The sequence below is a fragment of the Chiloscyllium plagiosum genome, unplaced genomic scaffold (genome assembly GCF_037043375.1).
Source record: "Chiloscyllium plagiosum isolate Xiang-an unplaced genomic scaffold, Cpla_swu_hap1 HiC_scaffold_27, whole genome shotgun sequence".
Classification (NCBI taxonomy): domain Eukaryota; kingdom Metazoa; phylum Chordata; class Chondrichthyes; order Orectolobiformes; family Hemiscylliidae; genus Chiloscyllium; species Chiloscyllium plagiosum.
Genome location: NW_028270165.1, coordinates 63,923,152 through 63,937,851, shown reverse-complemented (window position 1 = coordinate 63,937,851; position 14,700 = coordinate 63,923,152). Strand labels below are relative to the sequence as shown.

Sequence of the window (14,700 nt, the reverse complement as noted above, 5' to 3'; positions counted from 1 at the left end):
CATCAACATCCTGCAGAGCGGCACCACCATCTTCGCAGCTCATCTGGTCATATTTATCATCGCCTTCGACACGTGTGGGTGAGCCATCGGATCGCAAAAGGAGCATCTTCTGGGGCAAATCTATATCACTAAGGGACCTCATAAGCCTAGCAATTAAACACCTAACAATACCAATACTGACAAACAGACATAGCTAAATTGATAAGCCAATTGTACCATGAGCCCGATCTGCAGTTTCCCCAACTAGTCCCTTCAGTCATTCTGTCAAGGAATGCCTGGATCTCTGCTTGTATCTTAGTAATATTGCCAGTGAGATTGGGAATGCCCATAGTGCATTTATCTTGGACAATGGTGCAGACCTCACCCTCCTGGGGGAGTACATAGTCTAAGGCATACCAATTCTGTACAGAGTAAAGACACAGGTCTGATAATCCCAGTTTACTCGGTTTCAGAGCCTCTTTAGTCTTATTTCCTCGAAAGGTCAGGCCTTCAAAGAGGGAGTTGCGGTTCTGTTGACTTGTCACCCCTGCCGATCCTTCCAACCCCAGGGTACTCTGGATTCCCCAGCCTATCGGGTGTCCTGTATTGTCACCCAGTCCCTTGGGATCCTTCCAGTTGGAGCAAGGTTGGCTGAGACCGACCGCTGCATCCTCCTCAGATGGAGGTTCCATCGACTTGTCCACTGGCCAGGACAAGGTACTGTTGTGGGAACAAGGGCTCCGATAGTGACCTTATGAGGGACATCTTTGCCATCCAGGACCAGGAAATTGGTAGCTTTATCTTAGCTGAAGAAATAATAGTCTGGTTTGGTGTATATTAGGGAGAGTTTGTCAAAATAGGTTACTGAAATGTTACAGCAGGGGGTCTGGTCAGGTCAGGTCTACAGGAGTAAAGGGTCGACGTTTTGCAAGAGGAGTTGCTTGAGCGCTGTAAAAAATGGGCCAAGTGACTCGAGCACTCGCACTGTATGGGAGACAATGGTCCTCAGAATGCTGTTCCCATTGGGCTCTCCCTTAGCTCTATTGTACATGGTCTTGGTGACAGTATCAGATTCTGAAAAGAGAAAAGGCCTATAAATGCGCAAGGGAAGGGTTCCGTTCCAGGTCCATGTGCCACATAAGGCCTGCTGTACCCCGGCCAGTGTTACACCAGCTGTTTGTATACACAGACCCGAGGTATTGGAAAGTGATATTTCTCTTCGCAGGGTCGGCAGTCGGAAGTCTGACGAATAGAATGGAATCGGGGACTGGGGACGGGGCAAGTAAGTCATCTCCCGATAGAGAGGAGTAACATATTACTGCCTCTGGGGTGAAGAGCGTTCTGTGGGCCTGTATAAATAAGTTGTTTGTGGATTGAGGAGTTTCCCCTATCAGGCTTCTCTTTTCTCGAGTCGGCCCGTCCTGCAAAATGGGATGGTGTACCACGGCGTCCTTAAAATATTTACCATAATAACGGGGTTGATCATTTTTATCCTCACTAGGCTTGTGTCTGCAGGTAAAATCAAAAAAACATGGTAACGACATGATAACTCCCACTGATTTCTACTGTCCAGATGGACCATCTGGTCTTTCTGATGTAAGAGTCCATTGCAATAATCAATCTTCATCACGTTCCACACGTCAAAAGCGTCTGGTCCGGTGCACTGGACGACATCTCCTCAGCATCGGTGGTGGATAATCTCTGATCATTCCTGGTCGCATCCATACTTAGTGGCTTTCCCCATCAGGACGTTATACGTGATCAGAAAGGTGAGGAGATAAGCGATCCCCCACATGTCCCTCCTCTTAGTTCAAGTATCTGTAATAAGATTAACATTAGAACAACAACAGCAAAATTCAAAACCCATCTGCAATGGTGCAGTTGGACCCAAGCTGAGCGCCCAGCGACTGGGACCACGTAGGGGTGTGAAGTAAAACCTGGAAGGGGCCATCCCAACAAGGTTGGAGACCTTTGCCAGTCCAGTTCTTGACGAGCACGAATGAACCAGGCTCTACCCGTGACGAGGCTGAAAGGGAGGGTACATCGCTGTAGGCCGCACGCTCCAGGGAGTAAAAGGCACGCATAACACTAGTTAGAGCAAGAACATAACCAATCATTGCTTCAGTCATGTGGTGGAAGTGGACTGAGAAGGGAGTTGAATCGTGCCAAGGGGTACGGAGGCGGTGACCAGAGAGACTCTCAGCTGGAGACAGTCGTGTCTTGCCTGGAGACATGGATCGCAATTGGAATAAGGCCACAGGGATTAGCATAACCAGGAGAGGCCACACTCTGCCACTAATTTGGCAAGTTTAGTCTTGAGTCTGGTTAAAACATTCAACAATGCCGGCCGCCTGAGGATGATAAGCACCATGCAGTTGCTGACAAATACAAAGCTGGGACCAGAGTTCTCCGTTAATATTACCTACAAAGTGTGGTCCATTGTCCGAGTTAATGCACGCAGGTATACTGAAGCAGGGAATTATTTCCTTAAACAAAATCTTCACCACAGTCTCAGCAGTAGCGTTAGGAGGATGGTAGGCTTCAATCCACTTCGAAAAGACATCAGCAATAAGCAAAACACATTTATAGCAACTCAACTCATTTCTCCAACTCAATGAAGTCCAGTTGAAGGCCGAGATTGATGGATTCTTGTTGTCTAGAGGAATTAAGGGCTACGGGGAGAACGCTGGTAAGTGGAACTGAAATGCGCATCAGCCATGATTGAATGGCGGAGTGGACTCGATGGGCCGAATGGCCTTACTTCCACTCCTATGTCTTATGGTCTTATGGTAAGTGTCTCCAAGGGACCCTCCAGCAAGGGAGTTCTCGTAGAGATACTTGAACTCAGAGGTGGCGGATCGCCTACCCACTGACCTGTTTGATCACGTACAACATCCTGATCGGGAAAGCCACTGACTGAGTATCGATGCGATCTGGAACGATCTGAGATTATCCTGATGTCATCTGGTGCACCAGACCAGACGCTTTCAACGTGGAGTCGCTTGAGCGATGGCGTGAGCTGCCAGAGGAAGTGGTGGGTGCTGGTACGATGACAAGTTAAAAGGCTCCTGGATGGGCATCTGAATATTAAGGGTTCAGATGGGTCAGGGCCAAGTGATGGCAAATGCAACTGGAGTCATAGAGATGTACAGCACAGAAACAGACCCTTCGGTCCAACCCGTCCTTGCTGACAAGATAGTCAACCCAATTTAGTCCCAGCTGTCAGCATCCGGCCCAGATGGAGGCCAAGTGATGGCAAACGTGACTAGATTAATTTAGGATATCTGGGCAGGTTGGGCCAAAGGGTCTGTTTCCGTGCTATGTGACTCTAATTGTCTTCAGTGAAAGCAGAAGTGTGGTTATGAAGGCTGGACTTTCAGAGCATGATTTGCCCTGACTGGGAGCAGAAGAGTTTGACTGAAGTGTATTGGTGTTAATGCCTTGATGTCTCATTTTGCTCTCACCTTCTCGGGGTCATTAACCATTTTGTGTCTGGTCCTTCCTCAAGAAGCTGCATTGCAGGTTTACCCTGAATTGACACCGTTTTTTTTGCTTCACAAAATCAGACCTGCTCACTCTCAGCAGGATCCCAGCGTTGTAAAAGATATTAACTTTCAGGTGGAGGTATCCAAAATTCAGAGAGATGTCAGTCTTGATGTTTTTGCTTTTTCTGCCACTGTAAGATCCTGAATCAGCACCTTCAGGAGAATTAGATAGAGCGGAGTGAGAACAGAGGGGGAGAGAGAGTGGGATGGTGCTTTCAATTTTATGGAACAACAAAAGAATATTCCACAGAAAGTAGAATTGCTTGTTCTGAATTTCTACCCTGCACTGATAGTGATGACTTTTGTAATCTCTTTTTGCAGAGTATTTGAAAATCTGAAGATTGAAGTTTCAAAATCAACAGATGAAGGGCTCATGCCCGAAACATTGACTCTCCTGTTCCTCGGATACTGCCTGACCTGCTGTGCTTTTCTAGTGCCACATTTTTTGACTGACTCTCCAGCGTCTTCAGTCTTCACTTTGATGTCAATGTCTGACAGTTACACAATCCATCGGGACCGCAACGATTTTTGACTATGATTTCTGTGAGAGGGATCAACGCTTTTTGGTTCCTGTTTGAGGACGTTTTCAGCATCAATGGGACTGGACGAGAGCCCCCACTGTTGCAGCGCACTGTGCGTGGAGCCTGAAACAATTCTACGGCCTGGAAAGGGGATTTCACGGCACGGAGGGGCTCTACACGTGTTTGTGTGCAGCTGAAGCTGTGGCCATGGAGAAACCTGAGGAATCCCGCCCTGTAGAGGAACCGTGGAAGTGTGGCGACTGTGGGAAAGGCTTCCGTGTCCTGTCTGCCCTGGAGACTCATCGGCGCAGTCACACCGGGGAGAGGCCATTCCCCTGCACCAACTGCGGGAAGGCCTTCAGACATTCCTCCCACCTATTGGCCCACCAGCGGGTCCACACAAGGGAGAGGCCCTTCAGCTGCCCAGAGTGTGGGAAGGCCTTTACCCAGGCCTCCACCCTGCTGAGGCACAAGCGGGTCCACAGGGAGGAAAGGCCTTTCAGCTGCCCCGAGTGCGGGAAGGCCTTCAGCAATTCCTCCACCCTGCTGATCCACCAGCATGTCCACACGGGGGAGAGGCCCTTCTATTGCCCTGAATGCGGGAAGGCCTTTACCCAGGTCTCCAACCTGCTCAGGCACCAGCGTGTCCATACGGGGGAAAGGCCCTTCAGTTGCCCTGAATTCGGGAAGGCCTTCAGCGATTCCTCCACCCTGCGGAGTCACCGGCATGTCCACACAGGGGAGATGCCGTTCACCTGCTCTCAGTGTGGGAAGGGCTTCACCTGCTCCTCCAATCTGCGGAGTCACCGGCATGTCCACACAGGGGAGATGCCGTTCACCTGCTCTCAGTGTGGGAAGGGCTTCACCTGCTCCTCCAATCTACGGAGCCACCAGCGTATCCACACGGGGGAGAGGCCCTTCAGCTGCACCAAGTGCGGGAAGGCCTTCAGCAATTCCTGCGCCCTGTTCAGGCACCAGCATGTCCACACCGGGGAGGGGCCGTTCACCTGCTCTCGGTGCCGGAAGGGCTTCACCTGCTCCTCCACTCTGCAGAGCCACCAGCGGATCCACACAGGGGAGAGACCCTTCAGCTGCTCTCAGTGCGAGAAGGCCTTTACCCACATCTCCTCCCTGATGACCCACCAGCGTATCCACACGGGAGAGAGGCCATTCACCTGCTCTCAGTGCGGGAAGGGCTTCACCTGCTCCTTCAACCTCCAGACCCACCAGCGGGTCCACACAGGGGAGAGGCCCTTTAGCTGCCCAGAGTGCGGGAAGGCCTTTACCCAGGTCTCCACCCTGCTGAGGCACCAGCGGGTCCACACGGGGGAGAGGCCCTTCAGCTGCCCCGAGTGCGGTAAGGCCTTCAGGAATTCCTCCACCCTGCTGACCCACCAGCGCGTCCACCCGGGGGAGAGGCCATTCACCTGCTCTCAGTGCAGGAAGGGCTTCAGGTATTCCTCCCACCTGCTGACCCACCGGCGGGTCCACATGGGGGAGAGGCCCTTCAGCTGCCCAGAGTGCAGGAAGGCCTTTACCCAGGTCTCCACCCTGCTGAGGCACCAGCGGATCCACACCGGAGAGAGGCCGTTCACTTGCTCTCAGTGCGGGAAGGGCTTCACCTACTCCTCCAACCTGCAGAAACACCAGCGAGTTCACGTGCCATCGCAGGGGGATTGAAGGAGTGACGGCCGAGTGCCATTATCGATTGGACGATCAACCCAGTTCTGGGGACTCCCAGGTTCGAATCCCGCCACGACAGATGGCAGAATTGGTATTCGGTCAGAAATGTGGAGTTCGGAATCTAACGATGAGACCGTTTCAGGGAGGGGGTGGTGCGGGGGAGAAAGCCCCCATCTGATTGACTCTCTCCCTTGTTAGGGAAGGGAACCGCCATTGTGGGAAAGGATTCACTCAGTCGTTCCAGCTGCATCCTTTACCCGGTCTGGCCTACACGTGACTCCAGACCCACAGCAGTCTGGTTGACACTACACTGCCCCTTCCTGGCAAATGAGCGGGGAGAAACTTACTTGGAGACAGGGTATGGGTTGAAATTGCTGAGTGAGGCAATACTTCCTCCGGGTTAGGGCTTTACCAATGATCCAATTACAAAGGGACAACTTGGTGCTGGCCAATACTAAAGACAGTGAGGGGGGTGGGACAGGGGAGGTGTCGTGTGTGCGCTTTCACCTTGAGGTGCTCAAAAAGCAACTCCTTTTTCTCTGCCTTTTTGCTGGGGGGATCTGAAGCTGTAACAAAGTTCGGTTGCAATAAAGGTTACCTGAACTTACCACCTGGCTCAGACTCTCATTGAAAGCTTTGAGTTCCAAGAGGTTTTTGTTTTAAAGCTGCTCATTTCTTTCAGCCTCCTGCACTAAGTTTAGAACATAGAACAAAGAACATAGAACAATACAGCGCACAACAGGCCCTTTGGCCCTCGATGTTGCGCCGACCTGTGAAGTATTCTCGGCTCATTCCCTGACATGATCCCAAAATCATCCATGCGCTTATCTAAGGATTGTTTAAATCTCCCTAATGTGGCTGAGTTGACTACCTTAGCAGGTAGGGCATTCCACGCCCTTACCACTCTCTGCATAAAGAACTTGCCTCTGACACCTGTCTTAAATCTATCACCCCTCAATTTGTAGTTATGCCCCCTCGTACAAGCTGACTTCACCATCCTAGGAAAAATTCTTTCACTGTCTACCCTATCTAATCCTCTGATCATCCAAGATGTCTCTTTCAAATCCCCCCTTAGCCTTCTTCTTTCCAATGAGAACATACCCAAGTCTCTCAGCCTTTCCTCATAAGACCCTCCCTCCAGACCAGGCAACAACCTGATAAATCTCCTCTGCACCTTTTCCAATGCTTCCCACATCCTTCCTGAAATATGGGGGCCAGAACTATACACAATTAGTGGGCGGCACGGTGGCACAGTGGTTAGCACTGCTGCCTCGCAGCGCCAGAGACCCGGGTTCAATTCCCGACTCAGGCGACTGACTGTGTGGAGTTTGCACGTTCTCCCCGTGTCTGCGTGGGTTTCCTCCGGGGGCTCCGGTTTCCTCCCACAGTCCAAAGATGTGCAAGTCAGGCGAATTGGCCATGCTAAATTGCCCGTAGTGTTAGGTAAAGGGGTAAATGTAGGGGTATGGGTGGGTTACGCTTCGGCGGGTCGGTGTGGACTTGTTGGGCCGAAGGGCCTGTTTCCACACTGTAAGTAATCTAATCTAAAAAAAAATATTCCAAATGTGGCTGCACCAGTGTTTTGTATAGTTGCAGCATGATGTTGCGGTTCCGGAACTCAATCCCTCTATGAATGAAACCTAACACACCGTATGCCTTCTTCACAGCACTATCTACCTGGGTGGCAACTTTCAGGGATCTATGTACATGGACTCCAAGATCACTGCCTTCCTGATATTCTTCCCAAAGTGAATCACCTCACATTTAGCTGCATTAACTCCATTTGCCACCTCTCAGTCCAATTCTGCGAATCCATCCACCTATGCCTGCATCTAAGACATTTATAAAAACGACAAACCGCAGTGGTCCCAAAACAGATCCTTGTGGCACACCACGAGTAACCGGACACCAAGCTGAATATTTTCCATAAATCATCACTCGCTGCCTTCTTTGAGAAAGCTAGTTTCTAATCCAAACTGCTAAATCACCCTCAATCCCACGTCCCTTCAAAGTTTGGGAGAAGATTTGTAGCTCGGGTGCTCGTTGTTGTGGTTCTGTTCGCCGAGCTGGGAATTTGTGTTGCAGACGTTTCGTCCCCTGTCTCGGTGACACCATCACGATAAATGCTAGAGGAAACATCACAGAAGCGCTTCACAGGAGGCTCCCAAGCACTGAGGATGTCACCTAGAGAGGGGACAAAACGTTTGCAACACAAATTCCCAGCTCGGCGAACACAACCACAACAACCCATGCCTCTGCTATTTCTCCAACAGCCTGCCATGTGAAACCTTATCACAGGCTTTACTGAGGTCCATGTACACCACGTCAACTGCCCTACCCTCATTTCCATACTGGTCACCTCAAAAAATGCAATGAGGTTTGTGAGACACGATCTGTCTTGATGAAACCATGTTGACTATCTGAAATCAAATTGTTGCTTGCAAGATCATTATAAATCCTATCTCTAATATTCCTTTCCAAAAGCTTTCCTTCAACAGAAGTAAGGCTCAGTGGTCTATAATTACCTGGGTCATCTCTGCTGCCCTTCTTGAACAAGGGCACAACATTAGCAATCCTCCACTCTGGTACTAAGCCTGTAGACAATAACAACTCAAATATCAAAACCAAAGGCTCTGCTATCTCCTCCCTCGCTTCCCAGAGAAACCTCGGATAAATCCCATCGGGCTCAGGGCACTTGTCTACTTTCACTCCTTCTAGAATTGATAACACCTGTGTGCAACTAACCTCGATCCTTTTGAGTCTAATATCTCGTACCTCATTCTTCTCCTCTACAATATTCTCCTTTTTCTGAGTGAAGACCGATGAGAGATATTCATTAACACCTCTCCAATCTCCACAGGGCCCACACTCAACTTCCCACTTCTATCTTTGACTGGCCCTATTCCTACCCTAATCATCCTTTTATTCCTCACATACCTATAGAAAGCTTTAGGGTTCTCCTTTATGTGTTAAAGACTGCTCATGTCCTCTCTTTGCTCTTAACTCTCTCTTTAAATCCTTCCTAGCTGATCTGTAACTCTCTATCACCTCATCTGAACCATCTTGCCTCATCAACACGTAAGCCTCCTTCTTCTTTGTAACAAGAGATGCAATTTCTGTTGTAAACCACGGTTCCCTTACCTTATCACTTCCTGCCTGACAGGGACATACCTATCAAGGGCACACAATATCTGTTCCTTAAACCACTCCACATTTCAATTGTTCCCATCCCCTGCATTTTGCTATCCTATTCTATGCATCCTAAGTTTTGCATAATTGCATTATAATTGCCCTTGCCCCATCAATAACTCTTGACCTGTGGCATGTTCCTATCCCTTTACATCGCTAAATGAAACCTAACTGAATTATGGTCACTCTCTCCAAAGTGCTCACCTTCTACTAAATCAAACATCTGGCCTGGTTCATTACGAAGCAACAGATCCAGAGTGACGTCCCCCCTTGTCGGCCCTTCGACATGTTGTGTCAGAAAACCATCTTGCACACACTGGAAAAAAACTGATCCATACGACATACTAGAGTGAAAGCATGAGGTAAAAACAATGACTGCAGATGCTGGAAACCAGATTCTGGATCAGTGGTGCTGGAAGAGCACAGCAATTCGGGCAGCATCCGAGATGCTGCCTGAATTGCTGTGCTCTTCCAGCACCACTGATCCAGAATCTAGAGTGAAAGCATTTCCAGTCAATGTTGGGGAAGTTAAAGTCCCCCATAATGACCAGCCTGTTCCTTTCACTCCTACCCAGAATAATTTTGCAAATCCTCTCTTCCACCTCCCTGGAACTCTGCAGAGGCCTGTAAAAAAAACTCCAAGCAGTGTGACCTCTCCTCTCCTGTTTCTAACCTCAGCCCACATTACTTGAGTAGACGAGTCCTCATCAAAAGTTCTGTCAGCCACCGTTCTACTATCCTTGACTAACAAGGCCACGCCTCTCCCTCTTTTACCGCTTTGGCTGTTCTTAATGAAAGATCAAAACCCTGGAACCTGCAACATCCATTCCTCACCCTGCTCTCTCCATGTCTCCGAAATGGCCACAACATCCAAATCCTGGGTCCCTATCCATGCTGCAAGCTCACCAACTTATTGCGAATACTCTGGCGTTGAAGTAGACACACTTCAAACCAGTTCGCTGTCTGCCAGCACATTCCTGTGACCCTGAAATCCTGTCCCTGTCCTTCCTACTCTCATCCTCCTGTGCATTGCAGCTACACCCCCCGGTTCCCATCCCCTTGCTGAGCTAGTTTAAACCAACCCGAATAGCACCAGCAAATTTCCCACCCAGGATATTAGTACCCCTCTGGTTCAAGTGAAGACTGTCCTGTTTGTACAAGTCCCACCTTCCCCAGAATGAGCCCCAATTATCCAAAAACCCGAAACCCTCCCTCCTGCACCATCCTTGCAGCCAGGTGTTCAGCTGATATCTCTCCCTATTCCTTGCATTGCTATCACGTGGCATGGGTAACAAACTAGAGATAACCACTCTGTTTGTTCTAGCCCTCAGCTTCCACTCTAGCTCCCTGAAATCCTGCCTTACATCCCTATCCCTCTTTCTGTGGGAGATTAGAAATGTTTTTGCAGATGGGTGAGGGGGTACAGTGGGGGGAAGGGAAGGGGAACATTATACAAACGGTCGAGGAATTCTTGTACCATGTAGCATACTTAAGGCTAAGACTTTAATGAATATAGAGGGTCTTTTAAAGAAAATAGTTTTAAGCTAGGGAATAACTTTAAAGTGTTGTGGTTGACCACAAAAAGAAGCAACAGGGGCATTTCACAATAAAGCTTATAGTATGATAAGAGAAACTGGATAAAAGAACAAACTGTAACAAACAAGGAACAAACAATGCAGACAAGGACAGCAGGATGGCCAGATAAGAAAATAACTGACAAGTGAGGTAATCGGCTTATGATAGGATGGAAAAAGGGAGGCGTGATCTGCAACTTGTAAACTGAATAAGAAAGCTAACAGTCTCTGTTTTGGTGCGCATTTCTGCTTGATTGTAGAAGCGTCCAGTACTTGCAAGACTGTAATAAATTGTTCTTGTTTCCAAGGCTTTGTCTCAGGCTGATTGATTTGTGAGTGAGTTCTGTTTCTCACATTTCTACCTATGTTGTTGGCACCTGTATGGACCATGACTTGGGGTTGGAAACCCTCTCCCTTCAGGACCCCAAAGATACGATCCAAGACATCACGCACCCTGGCACCTGGGAGGCAACACACTAACCGCGAGTCTTGTTCATTCCCAACAAACCTTCTATCTGACCCTCTAACTATTGAGTCCCCAATGACTAACACTCTCCTCGTTTCCTTCCTTCCCTTCTGGTGCAACAGGGACAGGCTCTGTGCCAGAGACCTGGGCCCCAGTGCATACCCCTGGTAGGTCGTTATCCCCCCTCAACAGTACCCACTGACTTATACAGCAAGAAGGAAATACAAATAAGTCATCCCTCCTCTCCCAGGAACCTCTGCTCTCTGACTTCAAATTTAAAACCTCAAATCAGTGACTCCCCACTCCTGGGTTGCAGCTGCCGCTGAAAAACAGAAAATGTCACCTTTTTTTTGGGGTTAGCACTGCTGCCTCACAGCGCCAGAGCCCCAGGTTCAATTCCCCCCCCCCAACATCTGCGCGGTTATCCTCCCACAGTCCAAAGACGTGCGGGTTAGGGTGAATTGGCCAAGCTAAATTGCCCTGTAGTGTTAGGTGACGGGGAATGGGGCTGGGTGTTTTGCTCTTCGGCGGGTCGGTGTGGACTTGTTGGCCCGAAGGGCCTGTTTCCACACTGGAGGGAATCTGATCTAAAGTTCTGGAATTTATATATTGATGAACTGAAACCTGCAACCCATTCTAAAAGATGAAGGACTCAGCAGCGGTCCAGGTTTGTTCCAAATATTGCATCGGTTGCATGACACTGTGATGTTTTGCTATTAACTCTGTGTCTTATGATCCTGCAGCACAGCTACCCACAGAAGGAGCAGCGCTGCAGAAGCTAGTGCTTCCAAATACACCTGGGTGGGCGCGGTTTACCAGGAGGGGTGGGGATTAGTCTGGGGGCGGGGTTTACGATCTACGTTCGTAAGGGGCGGGGTTTACGCGTCGCCTTGGACGAGGAGGGGGCGGGACCAGGACCAGGGGGCGTGGCCATCCCAAAGCCGGAAGTGTGCCGGCGGCCTGTTTCCTCCGCTGGAGCCTCGGCTGCAGTAAGTAAGGTAAAGCTTTATCAATATTTCCTTTTACAGAATTTGTATTTAATAACCAGTAATGGCTACTCAATATCATCATAAAGTCCCAAAATGCAATTCATTTCAATCCACAGCAGATAAGCACTAAGAGTTAATTTTCTACGGGATTCAACAGCCTCAGCACTAAAATGGTCTCACAAGGGAACGGCTGTGAATGTTATCACTTGGTGTCCTGTTCACACAGATTCACTGATGCTGAGGCAAACGTTCTTAATTGCCTCACAGCATCCTGTTATGGCTTGGTGAGCCCAGGTGTCCCTATCTTTAAGTTCTCTCCTCTTTCTGAGCCTTCCAGCCTGTTTATTTTCTTTGCAGTAAATGTATTCAATAATTCAGCATTACATTTTAGTCTGAATGTTTAAAGACAAGTTTTAAGGCTATAGACTTTCTCACCCAGATGCCCACACCCTCATTCCTCCCTTTGATTGCACCGCGATCACTGAAAGAGAAGGCTAGTCTAAACAAATGCCCTTCAAGGTGGTCCAGCCATCAACATCCTGCAGAGCCGCACCACCATCTTCGCAGCTCATTTGTCATATTTATCATCGCCTTCGACACGTGTGAGTGAGCCATCAGATCGCGAAAGCAGCATCTTCTGGGGCAAATCTATATCACTAAGGGACCTCATAAGCCGAGCAATTAAATACCTAACAATACCAATACCGACAAACAAACATAGCTAAATTGATAAGCCAATTGTACCATCAGCCCGATCTGCAGTTTCCCCAACTGGTCCCTTCAGTCATTCTGTCAAGGAATGCCTGGATCTCTTCTTGTATCTTAGTAATATTGCCAGTGAGATCGGGAATGGCCATAGTGCATTTATCTTGGACAATGGTGCAGACCTCACCCTCCTCGGCAAGTATATAGTCTAAGGCATACTGATTCTGCACAGAGTAAAGACACAGGTCTGATAATCCCAGTTTACTATGTTCCAGAGCCTCTTTAGTCTTATTTCCTCGAAAGGTCAGGCCTTCAAAGAGGGAGTTGCGGTTCTGTTGGCTTGTCACTCCTGCCGATCCTTCCAACCTCAGGGTACTCTGGATTCCCCAGCCTATCGGGTGTCCTATATTGTCACCCAGTCCCTTGGGATCCTTCCAGTTGGAGCAAGGTTGGCTGAGACCGACCGCTGCATCCTCCTCAGATGGAGGTTCCATCGACTTGTCCACTGGCCAGGACAAGGTACTGTTGTGGGAACAAGGGCTCCGATAGTGACCTTATGAGGGACATCTTTGCCATCCAGGACAAGGAAATTGGTAGCTTTACCTTAGCTGAAGAAATAATAGTCTGGTTTGGTGTATAGGTTACTGAAAGTTACAGCAGGGGGTCTGGTCAGGTCTGCAGGAGTAAAGGGTCGACGTTTTGCAAGAGGAGTCGCTTGAGCGCTGTAAAAAATGGGCCAAGTGACTTGAGCACTCGCACTGTATGGGAGACAATGGTCCTCAGCATGCTGTTCCCATTGGGCTCTCCCTTAGCTCTATTGTACACGGTCTTGGTGACAGTATCAGGTTCTGAAAAGAGAAAAGGCCTATAAATGCGCAAGGGAAGGGTTCCGTTCCAGGTCCATGTGCCGCATAAGGCTGCTGTACCCCAGCCGGTGTTACACCAGCTGTTTGTATACACAGAGCAGAGCTATTGGAAAGTGATATTTCTCTTCGCAGGGTCGGCAGTAGGAAGTCTGACGAATGGAATGGAATCGGGGACTGGGGACGGGGCAAGTAAGTCATCTCCCGATAGAGAGGAGTAACATACTACTGCCTCTGGGGTGAAGAGCGTTCTGTGGGCCTGTATAAATAAGTTGTTTGTGGATTGAGGAGTTTCCCCTATCAGGCTTCCCTTTTCACGAGTTGGCCCGACCTGCAAAATGGGATGGTGTTCCTGGACGTCCTTAAAATATTTACCATAATAACGGTTGATCATTTTTATCCTCACTAGGCTTGCGTCTGCAGGTAAAATCAAAAACACATGGTAACGACATGGTGACTCCCACTGATTTCTACTGTCCAGATGGACCATCTCGTCTTTCTGATGTAAGAGTCCATTGCAATAATCAATCTTCATCACGTTCCACACGTCTAAGGCGCCTGGTCCGGTGCAATGGACGACATCTCCTCAGCATGGGTGGTGGATAATCTCTGATCATTCCTGGTCGCATCCATACTTAGTGGCTTTCCCCATCAGGATGTTGTACGTGATCAGAAAGGTGAGGAGATAGGCAATCCCCCACATGTCCCTCCTCTTAGTTCAAGTATCTGCAATAAGATTAACATGAGAACAACAGCAAGATTCAAAAACCCAACTGGACAGGGTCCACTCCTTTTGTTGGGATTCCAGGATTCTCTCCTCCACTTCCCCCCTTTTGATTGGTGCAGTCAATCTATTTACAATGGTGCAGTTGGACCCAAGCTGAGTGCCCAGTAACTTTGACCGCCGTAGGGGTGGGAAGTAAAACCTGGAAGGGGCCACCCCAACGAGGTTGGAGACCTTTGCCAGTCCAGGTCTTGATTCCTGAAGAAGGGCTTATGCCCGAAACGTCGATTCTCCTGTTCCCTGGATGCTGCCTGACCTGCTGCGCTTTTCCAGCAACACATTTCCAGCAGTTCTTGACGAGCACCAATGAACCAGGCTCTACCCGTGACGAGGCTGAAAGTGAGGGAACATCGCTGTAGTTGAAACTTTATTGCTGGAACAGCACAGCAGGTCAGGCAGCAT

General features: G+C 49.0%; 3 protein-coding genes and 1 long non-coding RNA gene across 5 annotated transcripts in view; 2 read left to right on the top strand and 2 right to left on the bottom strand.

Moving 5' to 3' along the window:
- Window positions 1-14,700, top strand: part of LOC148144448 (uncharacterized) — a 677,410-nt gene that overhangs the window by 144,680 nt on the left and 518,030 nt on the right. The gene's annotated exons all lie outside the window — the stretch shown is intronic.
- Window positions 1-14,700, top strand: part of LOC148144457 (uncharacterized) — a 309,257-nt gene that overhangs the window by 153,260 nt on the left and 141,297 nt on the right. Inside the window, exon 4 of the mRNA XM_087974694.1 lies at window positions 4,450-5,698. Within this exon, the coding sequence (XP_087830820.1) occupies window positions 4,450-5,698 (1,249 nt within the window). The remainder of the gene's footprint in view (window positions 1-4,449; window positions 5,699-14,700) is intronic.
- The window catches only part of LOC122558179 (uncharacterized), a 231,148-nt gene that overhangs the window by 106,632 nt on the left and 109,816 nt on the right, over window positions 1-14,700 (bottom strand). The window lies entirely within an intron of this gene.
- LOC148144460 (uncharacterized) overlaps window positions 1-14,700 on the bottom strand; it is a 587,526-nt gene that overhangs the window by 551,207 nt on the left and 21,619 nt on the right. The window lies entirely within an intron of this gene.